This window comes from Microcaecilia unicolor, chromosome 1 (genome assembly GCF_901765095.1).
Source record: "Microcaecilia unicolor chromosome 1, aMicUni1.1, whole genome shotgun sequence".
Lineage (NCBI taxonomy): Eukaryota > Metazoa > Chordata > Amphibia > Gymnophiona > Siphonopidae > Microcaecilia > Microcaecilia unicolor.
Window position 1 is genome coordinate 198,299,378 of NC_044031.1, and position 27,781 is coordinate 198,327,158.

The window sequence follows — 27,781 nt, forward strand, 5'->3', positions numbered from 1 at the left end:
ACATCCAGAAACGACCAAATGCAAGCCATTTGTTCGTGGAAGGAGCTCACATTTGTAGTGCACTGGTCCCCCTGACATGCCAGGACACCAACCGGGCACCCTAGGGGGCACTGCAGTGGACTTCATAAATTGCTCCCAGGTACATAGCTCCCTTGCCTTGTGTGCTGAGCCCCCCCAAACCCTCCCAAAAACCCACTACCCACAACTATACACCACTACCATAGCCCTTGCGGATGAAGGGGGTACCTAGATGTGGGTACAGTGGGTTTCTGGTGGGTTTTGGAGGGCTCGCTGTTTCCTCCACAAACATTACAGGTAGGGGGGGATGGGCCTGTGTCTGCCTGCCTGAAGTGCACTGCACCCACTAAAACTGCTCCAGGGACCTGCATACTGCTGTGATGGACCTGAGTATGACATCTGAGGCTGGCAATCAATATTTTTAAAGATGTTTTTTGAGGGTGGGAGGGGGTTAGTGACCACTGGGGAGTAAGGGGAGGTGATCCCCAATTCTCTCCGGTGGTCATCTGGTCATTTTGAGCACCTTTTTGTGCCTTAGTCGTAAGAAAAACATGACCAGGTAAAGTCGTCCCAGGCCTTGTTTCTTTTGATTATGGGTCGAGGACGTCCTAGTGTTAGGCACGCCCATGTCCCACCTTCGCTATGCCTCCGATACGCCCCTTTGAACTTTGGCCGTCCCTGCGACGGAAAGCAGTTGGGGACGTCCAAAATTGGCTTTCGATTATACCAATTTGGACAATCCTGTGAGAAGGACGTCCGTCTTCCAATTTGTGTCGAAAGATGGACGTCCTTCTCTTTCGAAAATGAGCCCAAAAGTGAACCTATCTAGTACATTATATAGCCAAAGATTATTAGAAATAAGTGACTGCCTATATGTGGTCCATCTGTAAAAAGTTTAAACCTGTTCCAGTTGGATAGGAAGTGCCTTAAAAGGTGGAGGATAAAAGATTTTTTTTTTAAATTTGACAGCTTTTTAATTTATTTGAAAAATTCCCATATTCTAGTTATAAATGTCATGAAATAAGAACTTAAGAGTAGCCATTCTGGGTCAGACCAATGGTCCATCTAACCCAGTATCCTGTTTTCTGAACAGTGGCCAAGCCAGGTCACAAGTACCTGGCAGAAACCCAAATCGTGTCAACACTCCATACTACAAATCCCAGGGGAAGCAGTTGCTTCCCATGTCTACCTCAATTGACACTATGGACTTTTCCTTCAGGAATTACTCCAAACCTTTTTTAAACCCAGATACGCTAACCACTGATACCACATCCTCCGGCAAAGAATTCCAGAGCTTAACTATTCGTTGAGTGAAATTTCCTCTTATTTGTTTTAAAAATATTTCCATATAACTTCCTTGAGTGTCCCCTAGTCTTTGTACTTTTGGAACGAGTGAAAAATTGATGTACTTCTACTTCTTCTATACCACACAGGATTTTGTAGACCTCAATCATATCTCCCTTCATCCGTCTCTTTTCCAGGCTGAAGAGCCATAACCTCTTTAGCCTTTCTTCATATGAGAGGAGTTCCATTCCCTTTATCATTTTGATCGCTCTTCTTTGAACCTTTTCTAATTCCACTATATCTTTTTTGAGATACGGTGATTAGAACTGAATGCAATACTCAAGGTGTGGATGCACCATGGAGCGATACAAAGGCATTATATTGTTTTTGGTCTTATTCACCATCCCTTTCCTATTAATTGCTAGCATCCTGTTTGCTTTTTTGACCACCGCCACAAACCGAACAGATGATTTCATCGTATTATCTACAATGACACCCAGATCTTTTTCTTGAGTGCTGACCCCAAAGCGGACCCTAGCATCAGGTAACTATGATTGAGGTTATTTTTTCCAATGTGCATCACCTTGCATTTGTCCACATTAAATTTCATTTGCCATTTGGACACCCAGTCTTCCAATTTCCTAAGGTCTTCCTGCAATATTTCACAGTCCACATGTGTTTTAACAACGTTGAATAGTTTTGTATCATCTGCAAATTTGATCACTTCACTTGTCGTTCCCATTTCCATATCATTTATAAATATGTTAAATAGCACTGGTCCTAGTACTGATCCCTGCTGCACTCCACTGTTTACCCTCCTCCATTGATAGAAATGACCATTTAACCCTTCCCTCTGTTTTCTGTCCAATAACCAATTCCCAATCCACACCAATAAAAATTGAATATAACTAAATCAGCTTAAAAATTATTGTAACTGGTAGCAAAAGCAGTTACAACTCTGTATTTTGTGCTCAGTTTTCTACACTGTTCTAAACAATACAGATGGCCAAATATCAGTGAGGATATCCTGTTTCCTGATGGATTCATCTTAACTGTTGTAATCTGCCTTGGAAAACCTGGTGTTATAAAGATGATGGAATATATTGAAATTAAATAGAAGTAAAATTAAACTCGCCTTTCTCTCCTTTCATTGGGGCACATGGAATCACATATTCATCTGTTTTGTAGAAGTTTATAGTTTAGATACACAAATGGATTATTCTGTTTTTAGGCATGTTTCAGGGATAAGTGGTTTTATAAGGCAATTAAAATAAATATTTTGTTTCATGCAGATCTCTTTTGTTTAAACATAACTAAATGGGCTATAAGCCCCTAATGCAGTCCATTTGTTTTCTTATATCTTGATCTTGTGTTAACTTATACTGTGCCAAAACTGAAAACTCTTTATCTCTTCTATCTGGTCAATATTAAAAGGAGCTCATTGTGAACACTACCCACTCTAAAAAGTTGTTTTTTGGCTGTATATGAGGAATTGTGATAATGAATAAATAAGTGTATGTTTGTGTCCCTCCCTAGTCATGCATCCGAAGGTTATATAATCCTTTCTTGATAGCTGATTAATCATTTAACTTATTAGTGGAACATAACCACAGAGGCATGGTATGGTCATATATTCAATATGGTAATACTAGGTAGCCCAGCTAAGGAATGGATTATTTTGAGTTAGTCTTCACTGGACCAAACTTGCTTTCTTTGCACCATCGCTATCCAGCTGGATAGGCAGTGTCTTAAAAGGTGAAGGATAAAAGATTTTATTTTTTTATTTTTACATTTATATCGCACATTATCCCAAGCAAACTCGGGTTCAATGTGGCTTACATTTGAAAATACAGTGAGATAAAATAATAGAATTCAGTTATTTCATAGGAGCAAGTAGATTGATATGTCTGAAACATTTAACAAAGATGAGATTACTGTATATACCCTTAGGTCTGAGTGCCCAGCTGGGTCTTTGGGTTGTTTTTTTTTTTTTTTCTAAACAAAAATCAAACAAATTTAATCATTGAGCCATTTGATTTTGCTTCGGCTATTTTCCCCTCAATGTCCCAAAATATTCCCAATGGTTTCAAAAAGTGTATTTAAGTCTGTCCTTTAATGATGCCGCATGTTCAGAAATCGTAGCCATAAGTATAGTTATTTAAATATTATTACATGCATACAACAGAGCAGGCATCCATACACACATTGCAAAAGTAAACTTCTACAGAGTTCATCCAAAATTTAATTTTTATTTTCTCATTTTCAGTTTCCAAAATTCCAGACAGTAGATGTACAGATCAGCAGGACCCAAAGCAGTCCAAAACAAGTAAAGTAAAACAAACAAAAAGCAACACAGTTTATAAATTGTTCAAGTACCCTTAGGATTCACCTTTTGTTTTTGTTTTTTTTTATTTGTATGAAGTCTTTATTAAACAATTGAACAATACAAATTTGCTTCAGATACAAAAAGAATGATGCACCAGTGCATAATATTACAGAAACACATAAAGAACCAGCACACCCCTCGTATGCAGCTGTAACATCTGTAACCAAACCTCAGTAGACTTCAAAGGTTTCTTAAACATTTTGAAATACAGTAGTTCTCCCACCCATATCACCTTTTGGTTTTAAAAAGCAAAACTATGTGTATGTAAGGACTGGATAATTGAATTAAAACAAAGTTTACAGCAAATGCCCTTAATATGTAATAATTGGTATCTGTAATGAAACAATGATGAAATATCCACATAGCAAGCCAACAGATTTATTCCTATTGAACATAATTAGCTTTGTATGAACTTGACGGCTAATAGTATGCTGAACTGGACATGTTGGCACATTTAGACTGCCTCTGGAAAGAACTTTTGTATGAAGGAAGCCCCTACCTCATTATTCAATATACATCTATGAAATAGTAGTAGTAGTAAAAAAAAAAAAAGAAGGAAATGCATTTTTATAGTATAACACTGCATTCCACAAAATAAAAAGGAACAAGGTCCCACATGCCATCTTTTTCTTTTGATGTAGACACAAGAAAAAAAAGATATTAAATGCTCCCAGTTTAAACCTAATATTTTTTTAATTGTACTTATAAATAGTAAGTCTGATTGTTAAGTACCTGATTCTCATAACATGATGTCTGTTTTGGTGGCCCCTTTCCTAGGTGAAAACATCTCTGCATGAATACAAGGGGTCCCTATAGCCAGCCCCTCCACATGACACGATTTAAAATGTAGTTCAAATTAGTACTCTAACTGATGAAACCAATACTTCTCTGTGTACATTTGTATGCTGCACAAGCCAGTATGTTTGAAAATATAAGCGAGATTAAATAAAAATGCTGCCAACGATAAAGAACGACAACGAGAATGCAGCAGCTTATAGGTTTGCTTGCTTTGTTTTGAGTGTACTAGGTGACAGCTGGGTAGGGGAAACATAGACTAATTTAATTGACTTCAACAGTTTGACGTCATCCCATCCCCCGTGTTCTTCAACCTCCTTGGCATGGATGGTGGAGGCCATGTGGCCTAACAAGCTGAATATGCCATGCTGAGAACTGCTGACTCTGATGAACCCTCAGAGCGATATCTATCATGGCATCTGCTTTGGCTTCTGGAAGGACTGCTTGGGCCTGAATCATGCCTAGCAGAGCTCCAATGAACTCAGTCTCTGAACAGGAATGAGATGGGACTTTGCATAATTGACAATGAACTGTAGTAACTCCAGCTCCCAAATGGTTCCTTATACTCATTCTTGAGCAGTTTCCTGAGGCCTGCTCTTGATTAGCCAATCGTCCAGGTAGAGAAAGACGTATATCTCCAGTCTGTGTAGTGATGATGTGACTAACGTGAGACACTTTGTGGAAACCCTGGGTGCAGACACGAGGCCAAAGTGCAAAATGCAGTACTGGTAGGGGTATTTCCCCTACTAGAAATCTGAAATACCTCCAGTGACAAGGATGTATTCTTTTGTAGGTCTAAACATCCTTTAAGTCCAGAGAACATAGCTGATGGTTTCCCTGGGCACCTTGCTTCCCATGATTTCAAGCAAACAATCTAGAATTTTTCTTTGACCAAGTACTTGTTTAAGGCCCTTGGATCTAGAATGAGATAAAACCCTCCTGTTTTTTGGGGCATGAAGAAGTACTTGGAATAGAATTCCTTCCCTTTATTGCCTGGTGGCACAGGTTTAACTGTTCATGCCTGTAGAAGGGAGGAGAGTTCATCTGGAAGCACTTCCTGATGCTGAGAACTGAATCTTGAGGTCTTGATGGACAACTGGATGGAAGTTTTCACCAATGAAGGGCGTAACCTTCCTGTACTATTTTGATAACCTACCAGTATGAGGTTACAGTTACAAGGGACCACTTTTCTTGGAAAAATTCATCCTTCTTTCTACCGGTAGGCCATCTGGGGTAGTCACTTTTATGGCAGCTGTGTTTTCTTGGAGCCAGTCAAAAGCTCATCTTTGACTGGGCAGCTGTCTAGGGCTTTTGGGTTCTCTGCTGTCAAAGGTGAAAGCAAGAACCTTGGGACTGTTGGGCAGGGCAGGTAGAAGGAGTGAACCTATGCCTTTGAGACTAGTGGGCCCTCCTCTCGCTTGCACCCGAAAACGTCTTGGAAGCGGAAGCCGCAGAAAGAGTAGGCCGAGGCAGGGACCATGTTTTCAGCATGTTTCTTGATGAGGTCAGCAATCTCTTTCACTTTGTTTACAAAAAGATTGTCACCTCAGCAAGCAACATACATGAGTTTTTCCTGAACAGCTTGTTGTAGGTCAGAAACATGCAGCCAGGAGAGTCTGCACATACCAATACCTAATATGAAGATTCTGGATCCCACATCGAAAGCATAGGTTGCCTGTGCCAGGTATTTTTGGCACTCCTCCTTGGCTACTAGCTGATGGAGTTCAGCGGCATGCTCTTGAGGTAGAGTGTCTGCAAACTCTGCTACACTGCACACTAAACTCCTTTAAGTGGAGGATCACTTAGAGCGGGTGGGACTGTACGCTCCCAAGGTTCGAGTGTCCTTCCCCAGGGGTGCCAAGGCATGGATTGTAGAACACTTGGCCCTCTTGAGGGTGGATTCAACTATTATAAATGGTGAGGAAGCTGCTGCTTCTTGAATTGGGGAGCCTTCTGGACTCTCGCTGTAGAGTCCACCTTCTTCGGTACAAGCTGCACAGAGAGGGGTCTCCCAGTTCTTCATCTGTGCCAACTTGAAGATGCTCTGTGTGGGCACTGTCACAGCCTCCTTCGGAGGGGAATCGTAATCAAGGATCCAACATCTTGATCCTAGGCTTGTTCTCTCCAACTTAAATGTGACGTAAAAAAGAGACAAAGGTAGTGGTGGGGGGGGGGGGGGGATTTTCTCCTTTTCTGAGATGGGGAAAAGTGTGATGGCGGACCAAAGGATCCCTACTGTGAGAGGTCCTCTCATTCCCCTTGGAAGGGCAGTCTGTAATAGCATAATACTCTTCACAAGTTGGCTGAGTCTGTGGCTGCCCCGTACCACTGCATTTATGGCCAGACTGTGGGTGAGAGGGCCGAAGGGTGGATCCTCTTCTGAATGCCAGGGAAGCTTCCTGTTTTAAAGCGATGGAAAAGAGCACTAGCGTTTTGCCCGTGCTGGTTCTAGCACCTGGTGGGGCATCGGCATTGATGATGGAGAGGGCGTGGGCCTCTAGTATCGGCTGGGATGGCACCATGAGTGCCACTGATGCCTTCACATTATGCTGATGCAAGATGCACTCCATCTCCTCCTGAAGTAAGGCTCTCAGCCAGTCCTCAGTTGTATGCATCAGTAAAGGCTGGGCTGGTGCCATGCAGTGCCATTCTGAGAGGATGGGGGGCCAAATTGGAAGACTGGTTCTAGCCCCAAGGTGACTGTTGCAGCGACACCAACACCATGGAGGGGGGGGGGGGGGGGGAGCAGTCCTCGTGGCACTGCCACTTCTCTGAGACTGGTAATTCTGGTGCCCCGGTGCTCATGGCACTGTGCTTCTAGGAGGTGCATTTTTGTTGCTTCTTCGTTTCTGATTGATGCCCAGCATTGGAGCCTTTCAGTGCCAAGGAGGATTATGTAAAATCCTTACGTGTCCTCGGTGTTGAGTCTGAGGATGTTTGGGTCATAGAGGTGGAGACCTCATCAGTTCCAGAGCATCCCCAGTGTCCAATGCAGCTCCTCCTGGGACTGTTGTCTCTGATGCCAATATCAATGGACTGGTCTTGGCTGCAGAAAAAAGTCTCTTGCAGGGCCTCTTGACTCTTGTGGGTTCTCCTTTGCATTTGAGAACAGAGCTTGCTGTTAGAGACACGATGGTCCAGTCCCAGTCATGACAAGCACCAGGTGTGGGAGTCAGTCATAGACTTGACCTTTCTGATGCACCTGGTACACTTTTTGAAACCACTGGGAATATTTTGGGACATTGAGGGAAAAATAGCCGAAGCAAAATCAAATGGCTCATTGATTAAATTTGTTTGATTTTTGTTTAGAAAAAAAAAAAAAACCAACCCAAAGACCCAGCTGGGCACTCAGACCTAAGGGGGTCGCAAGCCATGGAAAACAAAAGGAAGCTTAATAATACTGGAAAAACAAAGACAAATATAAAGGGAAAAGGCTCCATGCTACTCCCTAGCAATGCTGTAAGGCAGGGAAGGCTGCACCAGAAAAAAGCCGCACTGAGGAGATCAACACAAAGGCATGTTCTCAGCCCCACGGAAAAGAAAGACAACTTCTGGTCCTACATGAGTGAGGCAGGTGGGAAGGTGCTCGTGTATGCAATACGGTCAGGCCTATCAAAGTCTAATAGAAAAATTGCTGGATAGCTTCTGTGTTGGGACTCCATCAGATGACCCAGTTGTGAGAATACATGGTCTTGCTGATCCTAGGAGAAAGCAGTTTTGGAGTAATTTTACAGGTCCAAGCTGCACAAAAGTGTCTAAAAAGATTGACAATTGCTTGTATTATTTAACATGATGTACTCCTATCCCTTTTAAATTGCATAAGTAAGTGGGGAAAGCCTCTGAGTTTACACGTATTATGACCATCTTGCAAATAGACATGGTTCAGTTTGTCCGTTTTAAGCAAAGTGTGTGTGTCTGTGGTTTAAAAAAAAAAAAATAAATAAAGGGCCTCTTTTACTAAACCACACTTAGGGATTCACATGCGGTAATGCCGACAAAGCCCATTCTAAGTGAATGGGCTTTGTCGGCATTGCTGTGCCAGGAATTGCTAGTGCAGTTTAGTAAAAGAGGTCCAAAAGTTAATTTTTGCTCTAACCTATGGAACTCCCATTAACACCCTGGTGTAGGAAAGCCTGAACTCATATTGGAGAAGCTAAAGAGAGTCAGGGCTAGCTTTGACCTAACTGGAAAGACCAGGTGTTTTGGGGTACAGGAAACAATGGTAAACCTTTGCAGTACTCTGCCAAGATGAAAAGGTGGCATATGCCTTGGTGGGGTTGTACTCACAACTCTCATAAATGGCTGGGGAAATAAGTCTAGGAATATAGCAGTTTGTTTATTGGTTGACATGATCTTGTAAGCAAACTTAGCATTGTTCACTGAATCTAAAACATAGAGAAATCAATGTTGTGTGTATTTTATTTTATTTTATTTTTTTAGTGCTCCGTGATCAGCGACTTGGATTTTCCAAAGCAGGTCATCCCATTGAAAACTCTGAATGCTGTTGCTTCGGTACCTATAATGTATTCCTGGTCTCCCCTCCAGCAGAACTTTATGGTATGGGTCCTAAAACTTCCATTTGGGAAAAAACATGAACTGCTGTGTTTAAACTTTGTTGCAACATTGAATATCAGAAGAATACATGTCAGTTCTTTGGTATTTGCAGAATATATGTTTCTGTATAATGTAATGTTTTCCTTGTTCTGGAAAATTGGTATGAGATGTGAAATCTGTACCAGTAGAATCAGAAGTATGGTATTTAAATTGTCCACTACACTATAGTAAAAGAACACAAAGGTCTAAGAAATATTTTAGCATTTTAACTTCTTCCAGGCAGTGCTTTGCAGATTATTAATATGTAGAAATGCTTGATGTTGGTGGTGGTTCTTTTTTGTCCTTGTGACTTTTAAAGTTCTGCCAATTAAAAAGAAATTCCTTACAAACATAGTAGCATAGTAAATGATGTCAGATAAAGACCTTATCAGTCCATCCAGTCTGCCCAACAGTCACACTCAGTGGTGTGCTGGAGCCGGTTCGCAAGAGCCGGTTGTTAAATTTTTTAACATCTCGCGAGCCGGCTCCGGTAAACGAGGTAAGCATGGCAGGAGGGTGCCACAAGCCATGCTTACCCTGTTTACCTCACCTCCCACCACTGCCCTCGTTTGCCTGCGCCGCCCTGGGGGGGTTTAAATCTTTTTTTTATTACCTCCGTCCGGCCGAGTCATGAAAGCCCTGCCCTTCTCTAGCCTTCCCTTTGTGAGTTCGTTCCCTCAGAGTCCCGCCTTCTGACGTCATTTCCTCTTTCCGCGAGGGCGGGACTCTGAGGGAACGAACTCGAAGGGAAGGCTAGAGACGGGCAGGGCTTTCAATAATGCGGCTGCTTCGACGGAGGTAATCAGGGGAGCGAGGAGAATCGCTGGGAGGGGGGGGCAGTGGAGAGAAGAGAATCGCTGGGTATGGGTGGCTGGAGGGGGAGCAGGGAAGAGAAGAGAATCGCTGGGTATGGGTGGATAGAGGGAGGACAGGGGAGAGGAGAGTCGGTGGACATGGGTGGATGGAGGGGAGGGCAGGGGAGAGGAGGGTTGCTGGACATGGGTGGATGGAGGGGAGGGCAGGGGAGAGAGGAGGGTTGCTGAACATGTATTGAGGGGAGGGAAAAGTGAGGAAGGAGATGAGGAATGGCCTAATGGTTAGGGTGGTGGACTCTGGTCCTGGGGAACTGAGTTTGATTTCCACTTCAGGCACAGGCAGCTCCTTGTGACTCTGGGCAAGTCACTTAACCCTCCATTGCCCCAGGTACAAATAAGTACCTGTATATGTAAGCCACATTGAGCCTGCCATGAGTGGGAAAGCGCGGGGTACAAATGTAACAAAAAAAAAAAAGATGGAGGAGAAAAACTGCACATGGATGAAGAAAATAGGCAGAAGCTGGATCCACTGGATAGTCAAGTATGCGGAGAATCCAGCTTTTACTTACGGATGTAGGGTAAGAAATGAAGAAGAAAGGCGGAAAGTGAAGAAATAAATGGAAAGGAAGCCCTGGAAACGGAGTTAAGAGGACAGATAGCAGCAGAATCGGATACTGGGCCAGCATGATCAGAAAAACAGTCACCAGACAACAAAGGTAGAAAAAAATCATTTTAATTTCATTATAGTGTTTGGACTATGTCCACTTTGAGAATCAGGTGCTCAACATTAAAAGTTTATATTTATTTACTTATTTATGGCATTTTATTGCACATTAAACATGAATTAGATTGGAACCTGAGATCATTTAATTTTTTTTTCCTGGAGTAATGCATTGCTCCCCCCCCCCCCCAGGCTCTCTCCCTGGCTATAGCCAGCTCTGCAATTTGGGGGGGGGGGTGCAGAGGTGGACCAGGGAGAGAGCCTGTTGTTAAACATTTACCAGCACACCACTGAGCTGGGGTGACACTCTGTGTCGTCGAGTCCCTCCCCCTTCCGCTTCTACATCTGCTTCATTCTGCTTTTTGCTCTGGGACAAGTCTGCGTATGGACATAAATATCCTTTTTTCATATTCTACCTACATTAATTTGAGGTAAGTACTATCTGTTGTAATTTTCAATGGTCAGTTGACTGGCAGGTAGTCTACTTGCTTGACCCTTCTTTGTGTTTCGTTCTCTTTCAGTTGTTCATGCTGTTTTTGGTGCAACTTTTTACTTCTTAGATGCTGTGAAAATCTTGAGCTGTCGAGGGATTCTTTTGAATGTTTTGTTTATGTGCTTCGGGACCTTCTTCCTTCTGGTTTTAGTCTAGTCTTGAATACTGCATGATACTGCAGATATTGCAAGCAGTTCTGTTGGTTGACTTTCTTTACCACAGACACTGGATCTGCTCTATCACACTTGAGCACTGTTGCAATAGTGCAATTAATTCAATTAAAAGAAAAAAAAAAGCACCTCAGCTTTTCCAGATGCTGGTTTATCGTGCCTGTAGAACTATTCTTTGTGTAAGCTTTGCAGGTTGGCTCCTTAGTTGTTTTTGTTCCTGGCTGCAGGTTTTAGACATTTCTTTTCAATCCTCTTAGAGCCGGATAGGTGTCATAGCAGAGATGACATGTAGCCTGAAGGAGCCATGTATTTTTGACTACTTTTCTTTCACTTGTGTACCTTTCTTTTTTAAGGTATGAAGTCTCTTATCATTTTTCTTATATTTCAATTTTTGCTTTTGTAGCAGTTCTCTGCATATCTCTGCTATACTTCACAGCTACGTGGGTCTGTTGATCTGTTTAGGTCTGGTTCTGCACAAGTCTGTGCTTCACATTGTCTTGACTCACTACTACTTTACATCTGCACAGATCTGTACTCCTTCAATGTGCTTTTTCAAACTTGCACAGATTTTAGTCTGTACTCCTGCAAATAGGCATATGCCTGTGCTCTTTTTCAGTAGACGAAAATCTGTTGCAAGCAGGCATAAGTTTGATCTTCTTCAAGGGGTCACAAGTCTGTGTTCTATCTACTTTATATGAATCTGCACTGCTTTGCATGGACACATGTTGGGGCTGCTTACAGTCTGTTCATCTTGTTGCTGCTTCCAATCTGCATATGTCAGAGCTACTACTCATAACAGCCTCTTTAGTCTGCACACATCTGGACTGCTGTAAATCTGCACACGTACACAGGTTTGAGCTGCTTTAATCTGCAGAAATCTATGCTACTTCATGTCTGCATAACTTTGAGCTGCGTTACTTCTGCTCAAGTAGGTTCTGCATTGCATCTGCCTAAGCCCACTCTGACTTGCTTCTGTATAGGTCTGCTGTGCTTGAAATCTGCACAGCCTCTCTGAATTTCTGTTGCGTACATGTTCTCAGAGCTGAATAAGGCAGCTCCATCTTTTTTTTTTTCTTTAATGAAAGAGGGGTAGGTACAATTCTAAGATACTGTCTTACATTTAAGTAAGTACAAAGCCAGCTATATTTCCATTTATGCAGTCTGCTTTTTCAAAAAGTACAAAGACTAGGGGAAACTCAATGAAATTACATGGAAATACTTTTAAAACAAATAGGAGAAAATATTTTTTCACTCAAAGAATAAGTAAGCTCTGGAACTCACTGCTGGAGGATGTGGTATCAGCAATCAGCGTATCTAGGTTTAAAAAACATTTGGACAAGTTCCTGGAGGAAAAGTCTGTAGTCTGTTGTTGAGACAGACATGGGGGAAACCACTGTTTGCCCTGGGATTGGTAGCATGAAATATTGCTACTAATTGTGTTTCTGCCAGGTACTTGTGACCTGGATTGGCCACTGTTGGAAGCAGGGTACTAGGCTAGATGGACCATTTGTCTGACCCAGTATGGCTATTCTTATGTATTAACTCTGGAATCTTAGCTCTTTAGTGAACAAGAAGTATCCTATTACAACAGTTCTAGACTCTATGGCTTCCAAGTTAAAGCATACACCTACAATAAATTGAACATTTGTTTTATACTGAAATAAATCAATTGTACCTTTTCCTGCATAAGCTAGCTATTTAGCCTAGTTTCAATTGAATCCTTAATAAAGCTTCAAGGCACCTTCTCTTTTCTAGGTCTGGGGTCCCAGTCCTCTTCCACGCTGCTTGTATTGCAGAGCTGGAACCCTTAATGGTCTTACTCAGTTCCAGCAGTAAGCTGTTTTTCACTTCTGTACCACTCTCCTCTATTTCTTAGAGGCAGCAGTCATCGCGTTTGCGCAGCTTGTTGCATTACTCACCTGCTTCAGTCGGTTCTATTACATGCCTGATGGGTAAATTTAAGACTCAACTGTTTGACACAGCTGTAGTAGTCCTCTGAATTATGCAACGGCTCTAGTTCCCTGCTTTGCACAGTGGCACCAGTTTTCCTGCTTCACACAGATGCTCTAATTTCTTCAGTTGTGTAGTGCCATCAGTCATTTGTTTTTCACAACTGCTCCACCTCTGCCACATAGATGACCTTTAAGTGCCAGCTTCCAGTTAGCTGGCATACCTGCAATTCTCAAAGTATTATGCAACTGCAGCTTGTTGGCTGTGGGCCATAGTTGTGGTAGTCACGTGGGTCTAGTGTGCATACATTTTTCTTTTTGACATTTATTTCCTTTAAGCTGAGTACTCAAGCTGGGACCTGATTTCAGGGGTAGCCAAGGTCCGCTTCTGGCTGTAGCCAGCCTGAGGTGAGAGCAGAAACCAAACATGGAGAACTTCAGCACAAAGCAATATGTTCTTGGGGTTAGAGCGTAAACTTTGGATTTGGGAGAAGTGTTAAAGTTGTTATGCAAAGAGCATCTTGGGTAAACCTTGGATTAAGCTTGTAAGCTTTCTGTAAGATGAAAGTTAATGCTTGCAGCACTTTAGAACACCTGCACACAACTGTGAATGTTAAAAGTAGAAATGTTCTGGAAGTTTTGAAAGTGAACTTTAATCTTTGATGTACTTTACAACCTGAGACATTTAAAAGTTGAGTTATTCACTCATTTTAAAGCATTTGTTCAATAAATACTCGTTAAATATGAAGAACTCGTTGGTAGTCTCTTCTTACCTGGTGTTTGCAAGGGTTACCGTACACTCTTAATTTTCAGCGTTGGTACTTTAGTGGCTGTAATGTTTTAAGGTGGAAGTGTGCCTTGACTCAGGACAATCAGCCTACCTCTAATCACTGTGACCAATAACTGATTAGACAAGGCATTGCCGTAACCAAGGGGGAAATTACAGATCACTTTGGCATCAGAGACAGGATAACATTTTGGGCTGTTGGCGTGCGTGTGTAACCTTGCAAGTGCAAGTAGTAGGTCCCTAGGGTGCACCCTGTTTCCCTGGGATAGTTTGAAACACCTCAGGAAGACGGATATAGAAGTTCCACATGAAGAGTGGAGCCTCTACCAGGAAAGACAGTAGGGGTAGGAGGAGGAATTCCACAGAAGAAGCAAAAGCTTTGTCTTTGAAGCTAACAGGAGAGAAAGGAGACCTATATGCTGTCCTGGAGAAGTGGGACATATGCCATCTTGTAGAGCTGATATGAGGTAACAGGAAGCAATTATATACTACAAAGACAATGTGTATGAATCTTATTCCAGTCTACAGAATTTGACTAAGAAAGAGAGTGAAAAAGAAAGCAGAATGCAGAAGAATGGTACCAAGAAGTGCAGCGAGGAAGGGAGCAGAGAGGGTGATACCAAGAGATGCAGTGAAGAGAACAATGTAGAAGAGTGGTGAGAAGAAATACAGAGAGAAAGGGAACAGAGCAAGAGAGCTGTGGGAAGAAGAGATGAGATGGTGGAGAGATTTGTGGAAGAGTATAAGAAAAGGAATCAGTTTGCGGCAGAAGAGAAAATGAGTCTTGGTGTGCCAGATACTAAAGAATCCGGTTTTCTGTTTTTATTTTATTTTATTTATCATTTTACTTAATTACATTCACATTTATCACATAAATGTAAGGAAATACAGAAATTAATATAAAAAGGAAAACATTTTCTCTCAACAATATATATTTACATAATTGTCCACAATTGGAAGATCCAAGATCAGGAAAACAATCTTAAAGAAAATAAGAAAAACTCAAAATGGTTAATCTTACTCTTCACATTTTCTGAGGGAGGAAGGTTAATCGGTTATTGCAGCCGGTACAGTGGTAACTGAAGGAAGTTGCTGCAGAGGATTCTTCATCTGTTTCCACAAACTCTTAAAATTTCTTAGGTTCAAACAAATAAGTAATAAGGAAATAAAACACTTACAAGGGAATCGCGCTAGGAAGGTCCGACCTAGGGCAATGATTCCTGGCTTAAAAGCCAAGACCTCACACCTCCCAGTCTGCGATTCCCTTGATGTGTCAGGAAATATATGCATCTTTGAACCCAAAAAACTATCAACCATGTATCGGAAATACAATTTCAAAACATTGTTCCTATCTAAATCAAAGACGAAAGTCACTAATAATAACTCTTATCTATAACTTCTGAGTTTTCCAAAATGTCAGTTAAACTTACATCTCTTTTCTCTGATAAAGAAGATTTTTAAGGAAATATAATTTTAGTCACCAAAAGGTGGCTATCAGAAGGTATTAGCAAAGTATCAGAGAAATATTTCTTCAAGAATTCAGTAGCTGATATACTGTATAGGATATTATAGGTAAATTTATCATTCTCAAGTTGTTTTCCCTTAATTGGTTCTCCAGAAATTCCAATTTTTACAAGAAAGATAACTATTCTTCATTACCAAATTATCTGATTTTCATAGAGAAACCATTTCCGTAATCAAAGTCTCTATTTTTATATCTTGGACTTCCACTTTGTTAGATAAGTATTAATATAAATTCTTTAACTCACATAGTGAAAAATTTTAAACATCTGAAGAAGAGAGTATTCACATTCTGCTGCAGTTCCTATAGTACGTCCATTATGACATTGTTGGCTTCACCAAGTCCAATTTCTCCACAGAAACCGCTCCAGATATCTTTGGGGGGAAGAGCTCACTCTCCAATCCCCCAGTTGGTTTATTATCCGAGTCGATGCTGCGCCAGGACCTCCTCGGGTCACATGAAAATCCTAACCCACTTCGGGCGTTTCCATTATTGACCTCCATAGCGAAGCATTACTATTTCCGGGTCTTGGAGGGGTCATGCGAACAGGGGGACTCAAAGTCACTCCCTCCACTGAGATTCGGCAATAAAGCCTTGCTGTTCCCCGAAGCAAGAACCGATATCCCCGACATTATGACCCCGAATCTCTCCAAAATAGACTGAGAAGTGGTGGGAACCCCAGCCGTGTTTGAGGAGGACAGCACCACAGCTTTGCCTTTTCTCTTCCCCATTCTCTGGGGAACGCGCCCTCTTCTTCAGGCATTCTGGTGTAAAACGGGAACTCAACTAGCGTACGTCCTCCCTCAACGCCATCTTGGATCCTTCTGTTTTTTTTCCCCCCAGGAGTATAGTCATCACTTCTGTCGAGACTATAGAGTTGGACAGAGGAGCTTTTATTTATTTATTTTTTATTACATTTGTACCCCGCGCTTTCCCACTCATGGCAGGCTCAATGCGGCTTACATATTATTGAGGTTGAGGAGAGATATTTCCCTCAAGTGAGACAGAAGAAGGAAAAGATAGAATTGGTGCTCCAAAGCACAGGAGCCTAGTTTTAGAAGAAATGAGCTTCATCCGAGATGATTGAATCTTAGTCTCTCAAACATCACTTCTTGTATTTCTAATACATGTATCTGAATTCACTTCCTGAAGGATAAATATATTGTCTGCATAAGAATATAGATATTCATCCTTATCCAATACCACTGAACTAAGAGTACTCATAAAAATGTTGAAAATCATAGGGGATAGTGGTGATCCTTGAGAGACACCACATTTAGAAAACCAAAATTGAGAAAGATTATCTCATATCTTACTGCATATGACTGGACTTGAAGAAAGGTCTGAAACCATTTTAGCACCGTTCTGCCTATCCCTAGTCCAATCAATAAGGCCAATACAAGATCATGATCTACCATATTGAAAGCCGCTGATAGATTGAACTGCAAAACACAGCCCTTCCTCCCTTGTTGAGAATAAACCATAACTTAGTTGTTAAAGCTAAAAATAGAGATTTGGTGCTGTGAAATGACCTAAAGCCATACTGAAAAGACTGCAAAATAGAAAACTCATTAATATAGGCCATCAACTGTCTTGAATGATAGATTCCATAAGCTTAGTAAAAACTGGAATGTTAGCAATGGGCCTTTAGTGGCAAACTAGGGTCTAGAGATTGAGATTTAATAAATAGTGTAAGAATAATCTTACCCATAGAGGGAGGAAAGAAGACAGAATGTAAACAATGATTTATAAAAATAGAAATCCACAGTAAAGCATCAGGGGAATATGAATGAGGTCTACAAAATCCTGAGTGGTGTGGAGCGGATGGAGTTGAATTGATTTTTCACTCATTCAAAAAGTACAAACCTGAGCTGGGACACTGTCCTGTGTCAAGAGACCTATGAAGCATATTAATTTTGTCAGAGAAATAATTCGCCATAGTCTCTGAATCAGGGCAGTCTGTTCTTGAGGAAGATTGTGGAGGAGAGAGAAATCATTCCAAAATTTAAAATGAGATTTCTGATTGCCATGTTCAGATCTGATTATCTTAGTATAACATTGTCTTCTAGCCTTAAGAAGATCTAGTTTACAACAGTGAATCTTAGACTTCTAGAGGGATTTAGCAGAAAACTGCTTGGATTTCCTCCAGGTTGGTTCTAATCTTCTACACTCTTGTTTGAGTGCACAGAGTTCTTTACCAGGATGATCTATATGAGCTGGCAACTGATATGACAGATATAGGAGTTATATCATCCAAAGTGTTGATGGAATTCACATTCCAATCATCTAACAGCCTCTCTGGATCACAGGTGGGCCCTATAACTGGAACGGTGGGAATTGGAGACTCCCAAAATTGGGAGTGTTCAAATTTCTTCATGATATAAATTGAAGAAAATTCTGAAACTTAGACATAAAGAATGGGAGGGTAAACTCTCCCAGGGTACTGAAGAAATTTGAGTTGTATGTCTGGTGGAATTGTAGGTGGTTATATATATATTTTGTAAGAGGCCAATTCCTACCTATGTACTCGCTTATGTCTAGGGGGCGTGGCCTCTGCCCAACCTTAGCTGCATGGAAAATAACGGACAGACCAATGGAATATATTAGTTTATTTATACAGCGTTATATACAAAAATATAGAAAACTCTTATCAGCTTATAGCATCAGCAATTCCTGATTGCATGCACAATGATACCAAAAATATAGAGAATAACTATGATTATCCTATTGGCTAATCTGTAATGACAGATAAACACAATACCAAGATCCTAATGATTACCACACAAATCTTATACTAGGCTAACAGCAACTAGAGATCATAAATCCTGACGTCACACATCTGATGGGTCCGAGCACAGACTAATTATCTAACCCAGCCTGAAGGAAGTAAACTATGATCTCACCGTCCCGGTCACCAGATCAGATTCCTTCCGATACCTCAGCCGAATGTCTCAGCGAGGTCCCACAAGCTCAGGTGATGCACTTGTCTTGATCAGCCACAGATGATACAGACTCAGTATAGATCCTGTAGACAGCTGTAACCTGGGGAAAAGCTTTGCCAGGTATTATCAGTAAGTCTCTCAGGTAAATTAGGTGCTTGCAGAAATGCAAGTGTTCTCCTCTTCTGTTCTTCTGTTCTTCTCTCTTCTTCTTCTCTCAGGAACTAGTCTCTTTCTGTTCCCGCTTCTCAGATCAATCAGTTTTCTGGGAGCCAATCAGAAATAATCCCACCATGTACTCCCAGCATCTGTATGAAGCTTCCTTTGTCCGTCTTATCTCGTAAGCTCTCTCTCTCACTCTCTCTCCCTCAGGGACATGCATTCTCCCCCGATACAGAGTGACCTTGGAGGTGGTGCAGGCTTCAGTAAGTCTATTACAAGCTGAAATTCTGACTTCTGCACAGTTGGTAGTCAGACATATAGGTGAAAGGTTGCAGCGTCCATTTTGGCTGTAAAGGTGCTCTCATATGCACACAGGGTGGGTGAGATCACAGCAAATACTCCTACAGAATCCAGGTAAGCAATCTCATCCAATGAATGCGCCTTTTCATGAGTAGGTATAGAAGATAGATCTGAGATATGTGGAGTTTGCAATAAAGTTCTAAAAGAGTTAAGTCAAGGGACTTCATCTCTTTTTTTGTTTCTTATACTTATTCCATGTTGGTCTTAACAGACTTCTCTTCTTCAGCTTCTACTAGGAAACTTTCTTTCTCCGAGGACAAGCAGGCTGCTTGTTCTCACATGTGGGTCAGCGTCCGTGGCGGTCCAGGAACGGGAATTTTCCAGAGCAAAATAAACAAAAACTTTGCCAGAGCCTTCGAGCGTGCGGGGCACGCGCACTGTGCATGCACGGCCGTCTTCCCGCCTGTCGCGTGAGAGTCCCTGTTCAGTTTTTCTTTTTCCGCGGTGGAGAGTAGCTGTTTCATCGGTCTCTCTCCTCAGCCCAGAGAAAGAGCCTTCGTTTTTGACGACTTTTTCGGAGTTTTTCTCCATCTTTAGTCTTATTTCTTAGTTTGACCCTTTTAAAGTTTCCTTTCATTTTTGTCGTGGCCCTCTTAGGCTGCGAGTACGCGTTTTCTCATTTTTGTGCCCTTTTAATTGACACAATCGAGAATTTTGACTTCGCCGCCACTATTTTTCCGTCCATGTCATCGAGGACTCCCAGTGGCTTCAAGAAGTGTACTCGATGCAACCGGTCGATCTCAGGTACCGATCCCCAAGCATGGTGTCTTCAGTGCCTTGGGCCCGACCATCGCCCAGATGCATGTAAGTTGTGTCTTAGCCTTAAAAAGCGGACACGCGTCGAGAAAAGCTCTTCAGGACCGTCTTTTCGGAGCTTCGACCGGTTCTTCAACGTCGACATCGGTACCAAGGTCGGTGTCGTCGATATCGGCACCGAAGAGGGCATCGACTTCAGGAACGCAGGTAATGGCTGTCCGGAGACCACCACATGCTGGGAGCAGTGAGCCATCGAGTGGGTCTCCACTTGTCTCGAAGTCTCCTGCTGTGTAGACCTCACGGGACCGACTACTCTCGGACCCGACCCCGAGGAGGCTGGTGGATTCCACGTCGTCCTCGGTACCGAGGAGTATAGATGACGTGCATTGAGTGAAGGCTAAGAAGCATCGTCATTGGTCTCCTTCCAAGCATGGTACCGGGAGCTCCGGGGCGTCGAAGGATTTGGCACCCGTGAAGAGCCGATGCCGGGTGGACCGCTCACCCTCCATTCAAGAGGTATCGGTGCATCGGTCTTCGGGCAGCCCGGTACCGCCTCCTCGACCTCCACAGATTCTGACGCCGATTCTTGCACCGGCCCCACAGCCTTGCTCGACAGCGACTCTAGACGAGCGCATCCGAGCCATTCTTCCAGGTCTCCTGGAGGAGTTGCTACGTCAGTGTGCTCCGGTACCTACTACTACTACTTATCATTTCTAAAGCGCTACTAGACGTACGCAGCGATACCGGGGGTGCTTGCGCCCTCCGGACCGTCGATGGAAGCGGCAGCTGGCTCTATGCCTGTGGTGAGGTCTCCGACACTGGTGCCGCCGAGGTCAACTCCCCGTCGACATCAATGGAGGGAGCTTCATCGCCGTCGGCATGGGAGTCGACCTCTCGGCATCGCCATCGAGGACTTGGTTCCTTGGTGTCGAGATGGGCCCGGTTTTGGACTGCAGTTAAGGAACTCTTGTCCGATACCGATGAGGATGCCTCGTGGGATGAAGAGGAGGATCCCAGGTATTTCTCTTCTGAGGAGTCTTGTGGTCTTCTGATCCCACTTCTTCACCTGAGAGGATGCTTTCTCCACCGGAGAGTCTTTCCTTCTCGTCATTTGTCCGGGAAATGTCTGTGGCTATTCCCTTCCATGTGGTATCTGAGGATGAGCCCAGGACTGAGATGCTCGAGGTCCTTGACTATCCTTCGCCACCTAAGGAGTCACCTACTTATTCATAAAGGCGTACAATAAAGATTTCCCATAACGATCTGACTTCCTAATTATTCCAATCACAACTATTAAGGAACCGTCCTATCTGTTCATCCTAATTACATCCTCACGACTGAATATTATATCTTGTCCTGATATCATTATGTTATGTTATGTTATGTTGATCTTTCAATCCACTTCCAATCCAATATGATTTACTTATGCACTCTTATTTGTAATAATTGTAAAGTTATTATTCTGTTAATATGATTGCTTTGATATTCTATGTACCCATCCGTATCTATATTTTCAAATTCTTATCTTATGTGTACATGTTGCTATAACATTTTGTAAGCCACATTGAGCCTAAAAATAGGTGGGTAAATGTGGGACACAAGTGCAGCAAATAAATAAAATCCACCGTTCCCTTGCATAATGCGCTCAAGGAGACACTTAAGCGGAACTGGATGAAACCACTAAGTAATCCCACCATTCCCAAGAAAGCTGAGTCCCAATATCGGATTCACGGAGAACCTGAGCTGATGAAGTCGCAGTTACCTCACGACTCTACGGTTGTGGATTCCGCTCTCAAGAGAGCCAGGAGTTCTAGAGACTTTGCCTTGGCGCCCCCGGGAAGAGAATCTAGAACCCTGGACCCTAGCTTCTCAGTGGTATCAAGCTGCAGGGGATCTAGAGGATGCAATCCAGCTGTCCACCGATTTTCACAATTCCCTTCAGTGGTGGTCAATTCAGTCCAATTTGACCTTGGGACGTCCCTTTCAAATTCCTCAGCCACAAAAAGTGCTGACAACGGATGCATCCCTCCTGGGGTGGGGAGCTCATGTCGATGGGCTTCACACTCAAGGAGTTTGGTCCCTCCAGGAAACAGGTCTTCAGATCAATCTGCTGGAGTTGCGAGCGGTCTGGAACCTTCTAAAGGCTTTCAGAGCTCGGCTGTCTAATCAAATTATCCAAATTCAGACAATCAGGTTGCCATGTACTACATCAACAAACAGGGGGGGCACCGGATCTCGCCCCCTGTGTCGGGAAGCCGTCCAGATGTGGCTTTGGGCTCGCCGTTACGGCATGTTTCTCCAAGCCACTTATCTGGCAGGCGTAAACCACAGTCTGGCCGACAGACTGAGCAGGATAATGCAACCTCACGAGTGGTCGCTCAATTTGGGCATCCTACGCAAGATCTTCCGAGATTGGGGCACCCCCTCGGTGGATCTTTTTGCCACTCAGATCAATCACAAGGTCCCTCAGTTCTGTTCCAGACTTCAGGCCTACGACAGACTAGCTTCAGATGCCTTTCTCCTTCATTGGGAGATGGGACTTTTGTACACATATCCTCCCATACCTCTGGTGGGGAAGACTTTGCTGAAACTCAAGCAAAACCGCGGAACTATGATTCTGATTGCTCCCTTCTGGCCATGTCAGATTTGGTTCCCTCTTCTTCTGGAGTTGTCCTCTGAAGAACCCTGGAGATTGGAGTGTTTTCCAACCTTCATCACTCAGAACGAGGGAGCGCTTCTGCATCCCAACCTCCAGTCTCTGGCCCTCACGGCCTGGATGTTGAGAGCATAGACTTCGCTTCCTTGGGTCTTTCTGAGGGTGTCTCCCAGGTTTTGCTTGCTTCCAGGAAAGATTCCACGAAGAGGTGCTACTTTTTCAAATGGAGGAGGTTTGCCGTCTGGTGTGATAGCAAGGCCCTAGATCCTTACTCTTGTCCTACACAGACCCTGCTTGAATACCTTCTACACTTGTCAGAGTCTGGTCTCAAGACTAAATCCGTAACAGTCCATCTTAGCGCAATTAGTGCTTATCAACATGTAGAGGGTAAGCCTATCTCTGGACAGCCTTTAGTTTTCACTTCATGAGAGGTTTGCTTTTGTCAAAGGCCACTGTCAAACCGCCACCTGTGTCATGGGATCTCAACATCGTTCTCACCCACCTGAATAAGCCTCCTTTTGAGCCACTGAATTCCTGCCATCTGAAGTAATTGACCTGGAAGGTAATTTTCTTGGTGGCTGTTACTTCAGCTCGTAGAGTCAGTGAGCTCCAAGCCTTGGTAGTGCATGCTCCTTATCTCAAGTTTCATCACAGCAGAGTAGTCCTCCGCACGTTCTTGCCGAAGGTGGTGTCGGAGTTCCATCTGAACCAGTCAATTGTCTTGCCAAAATTGTTTCCCCGTTCTCATACCCACCCTGCTGAACGTCAGTTGCATACTTTGGACTGCAAGAGAGCATTGGCCTTTTACGTGGAGTGGACAAGCCCCTTCAGACAGTCTGCCCAAATGTTTGTTTCTTTTGATCCCAACAGAAGGGGAGTTGCAGTCGGGAAACACACCATTTCCAATTGGCTAGCCGATTGCATTTCCTTCACTTATGCCCAAGCTGGACTGACTCTTGAAGGTCATGTCACGACTCATAGTGTTAGAACATGGCAGCGTCGGTGGCCCACTTGAAGTCAGCCACTGTTGAAGAGATTTGCAAGGCTGCGACGTGATCATCAATCCACACATTCACATCTCACTACTGCCTTCAGCAAGATACCCAACGCGATAGTCTGGGCAGTCGGTGCTGCAGAATCTGTTCGGGGTTTAGAATCCAACTCCACCCCCCTAGGCCCATTTTTATTGGAAGCTGATCCAAAATCTCTGGCTGTCTCCCAAGAAGCAGAACCAGATAACGCCATACCTGCCTCAATGGGTGAATCAGCACACTCTGATGAAAACAAGGCAGCAGTAGGCCCAACGAACATTGGAAAAGAAAATTGATGTACCACAGAGAGTAGTATGCCACTTCATATTTTCAAGGCATGTAATTCTGCTCCTCCAGCACCCAGTCACCAAAGTGACGAAGAAGGCAGGCATAGCTATAAAAGCGTAAGTGTGGGAGACCCATACCTCCATATTTCCAAGATTCAGCATCCTCTCTTATCGAGCTGTTGTCTGCGGACTCTTCCACCTTCCCCTCTTCTGTCGAGGTTATTCCCTTGGGTTCTGCATCCATAGTCTCTTTGATGTACAATGCTGGAAAGAAATCGTTCACAGTGGCAGAGCTTACCCTTACCCTACTATTATTCTTATTTTCAACAGTCAATTTGTTCCTGAAGAGTTAGCTGCAGTCTTTCTCTCCTTCTGCTTTGTTATCTCGATCATCCAAAGGCACCTCCACTATCGGAGCTGATTTTTGTCAGGCCAGGCTATTGTCCAACTGTAGTTTTCTGAGTTTCTTCTTTCCCACATCTAGCAAGCACTTGGGCCAGCTCTTCATGTTCTTCATTACCCAACTCTACAGTCCTGATAGGAGTGTGGACAGAAACAAAAAAAGGCAACGATCTGCCACAGAAATAGCAAACCAAAAGAAAAAAAGCAGATCAAAAAAGACAAAAAAATGGAACAGGAGGGTAACAGAAGAAGTGGTTTATTACAAGGTTACCCGATGTGGCAACGTTTCACCCTCAGGCTGTGTCAGGGGTACAAAAAACTAATAGGGGTAAAAATCAAAGTGAACCCCTAAAAGTAGTAATACAACCACCTTACATAAGTGCTTCCCAAGCTTACTCGGCAGACTTCGCAATGCTATGTTGACTGCCAACATAGCATTGCGAAGTCTGCTGAGTAAGCTTGGGAAGCACTTATGTAAGGTGGTTGTAAGACTATTTTAGGGGTTCACTTTGCTTTTTACCTCTGATAGGAGTGTGGCCTTTAACTGGGAGAGCAAGTAGATTCTTTGAAGTCTGCCATGCCAAGACTTGCTTTCTCCTCTGCAGCAAACTGACTCCTTTCTTACATTTTGCCGTTAATTTCTCCATCTACTCAAAAGCTGTGTTTGTTTTGCGGTACTTTTCTTCTCTCTGCTCATTCGTTTTGTGATACATAAGAATAACCATACTGGGTCAGACCAGTGGTCCTTCTAGTCAATTGTCCTGCTTCCAAAAGTGGCCAATCCAAGTCACAAGTACTAGGAAGAAACCCAACATTCCATTCTATCAAGAAAATGTAAGTGGCAACGGCAACACATTCCCTCTATGTGCAAAATGTGCATATATACCTCTTCATGTGGATGAATCATTCCTCAGTATTCCCAGTTATGTTTTTGTGCAAGGAGCCAAACTTTTCTGTGCCAGAGTCAGAGCTTCTGGTCCTCCTGTTCCTGAGGCACAGGAGAGAGATTTTCAAGCACCATCACCTGCCACCACATAATGTCTCCATGAGGGCATGGAGATCCATAATGAGCAGCTTGGAAAAGTCAGTGTGAAGCAGTGCCTCCTCCCCCTGGAATACATCAACGCTCGTGTGCATGTGCAAGCACCATACATAGGCAAGGTCACATATAGTGAGTTCCTTTTGTGTTTGCAATACATTTTATTGATTTTTCATAAGAAAGAATAACAAAATATTGCTTACATCAGAATGTCCAGAATATCCAATGACAAGCCGCCTCCACTAACCCTTCAGTGCTGAAATTATGGCTGCACATATCTGGACACCCCCCTTCCCCCAGTGCCAGCATGCTACCCCATGCCTTCATACTGATGGGAATGTTGGAAGCAGCTCACTAAAATACATTGAACCACCCAAAGGCACACCTGGTTTACCCCACCTCCCATCACCACCTCCCAGCATCATTGCATATGCGCCACAGAAAGGCCACCATACCATCCTCAGTCCCTGTGTCCACTTCAGCTCACATAGCATATGTGCCTGTGTACTGCATGCGCGGCCCCCCCCCCCCCCCCCAATCTGTCACAGGCTATGTGAGCAGCATTGCATAACATATCATTAAAATAATTATGTTTGTGACGCTAAGAAAGCCCATGACCTGAACCCTGTCTCCACCAACTTGTGTTTTATCGACAATTTGGCATGCATAGGGACCTTGAGGTGCTCAGGCACCATTACCGGAAGTTACGGTAAGAAAATCCAGCCGTCATCTGGTGCAAGAGGAAGTGCCTCAGGGCCTGATGCAAGTACCATTGATACTGCACCCCTATAAACAGCTCTGTCCTGGATCAAGACCTCAGTATGCAGCTACTCTCATTACAGTGTGCCCACAACCCCTATTTCCAGTAGCCAAACCCAAACCTATGAGAAGACTTGGAAAGGAAGGGATGGAGGGATGTTGAACAGCACCCTTTTGTGACCAAAGAAAAGTGGTCAGCATGTCACATATAGCTAACTAGCACATTGCAGCAGCTATGGCAGGGTAAATCAAACTGTAATCAGAAAGACCCACAGTGGGACTCAAGCCCACGTTGCCTATATTGAAGGGCCACAGCTCTAACCCCTGTGCTACACACGTACCTGAAAAAGGAGTGTTCAAGGAGGACAGTACACTGACCTCAGAGGGCTGTGTGAGCATAAGTTGCTACCCAAATGGATGGCCTCTCATTGGTCAGTCCCCACACTGATTGTGTTGTATTGTAACATGAGGTTCAAAGTTAGGTATGCTGCCCTGTGAAACATCCTTCAAGGCCCAAGCTGGGGACCCTTCAAACCTCTCGGGGGGGGGGGGGGGGGGGGGGTCCAAGCACAGGTGGCCAGAAGGGATAGGAGGATCAAACAGGATTCCCTGCCATCTTCCATTCTGCTGTGGACCACATAGGTATGAGGGTGCACACACATTCACATCCCTGACAAGAGCTGTAATAATGGCCCCAGCCATGCAACAGCACAGTGGCATATTACCTCTCAGCCAGTGCCTGGTCACCCAGGGTCCTCCAGCAGGGCCAGGAACCATCTTCCATGCCCGTAGGGAGACAACCCTCTCAGAGGGCAAATAGCTATCATATCTTTGGCTATTGGGTTCCCTGACATGTCTTCTCTTCGGTGCCATAGATCAGAGATGTCCCCCAGTTAACAACCATCAGTCCCAGCTGTCCCTGTCCCTGCCTACCAAGAGCCAGCTGCACCACTATGCAAGCCATGTAGGATATGTTGATCTCAATTGCAAACCTTTTCAACACACAGGTCATCCTCCAACTGCCATACAGCCTGCCCTGGACCAACCTTCTGCAGAGAGGGACTGGAAGGAAGTTGTAATGGATCCTGGCCCCTGGGATGTGCCCCTGCACAACAAGGACCCACCCAGCAGGTGGATGTTCAGGGACTTACCCATCAGGTAGATGTTTAGGAGGAGGACCCCTGGAGTGACATACTCCTACTGGAGAGGGAAGAAGGGATGGGGGAAGAGCTCCCTCCCCCCAGGCAGCAAGGCAGCAGGTGACTGTATCTGAGTCCCCCCCCCTGAAATGGCTGCCATTCCTGTCAGACAGCCCCCCCCCCCCCGACAGCTACCTTAGCCCAGCTCCTGCTGCAAGTCGCAAGCCTGCGCAGAGACATGTAGCAGGAGCTGGGAACCCTATGCAACATTCAGGGGTAAATCCTCACAGACCTGAGGATGCTCCTTGTGGAGTGGTAGCAACCACAATAAAGGCTATGGACCAAAAAATGTTTACGTATTTTGCAGTTTTATTTTTTTGACAATTACATTGTTTACAGTTATTAGCATACAAAGGCCACTGCCTTCACTCTCTAAAGTATGTGTTGATTCTGTGATATTGAAGGCTGACAACTACTGTGGTTTAAATACTATTAGGTAAGCCCTGAGAAAGGGAGACTGTAGAACAAGGTGGAGGGTAGAGACTGGGGAGCGAAGGATCCAGAATGCCCTCCGTGTCCACATGCAGAGCAGCTCCTCCTTAATGTCAAGTGTTCAACCAGAAGGCTGCCCAATCAAGAGGGATCTGCATCACAAGAAGCTCCAGTGGGCTTTGAACCTGCCACCCCTAGGATACCAGGCCACACTACAAACCATTAT

The 27,781-nt window shown here is 43.8% G+C and overlaps 1 protein-coding gene across 9 annotated transcripts in view; it reads left to right on the forward strand.

The window, feature by feature from the left end:
- Positions 1 to 27,781, forward strand: part of EZH2 (enhancer of zeste 2 polycomb repressive complex 2 subunit) — a 626,582-nt gene that overhangs the window by 147,031 nt on the left and 451,770 nt on the right. For all 9 annotated transcript variants that reach the window (XM_030203624.1, XM_030203674.1, XM_030203633.1 and 6 more), the window contains one exon: positions 8,924 to 9,040. In XM_030203624.1, the coding sequence (XP_030059484.1) occupies positions 8,924 to 9,040 (117 nt within the window). The remainder of the gene's footprint in view (positions 1 to 8,923; positions 9,041 to 27,781) is intronic.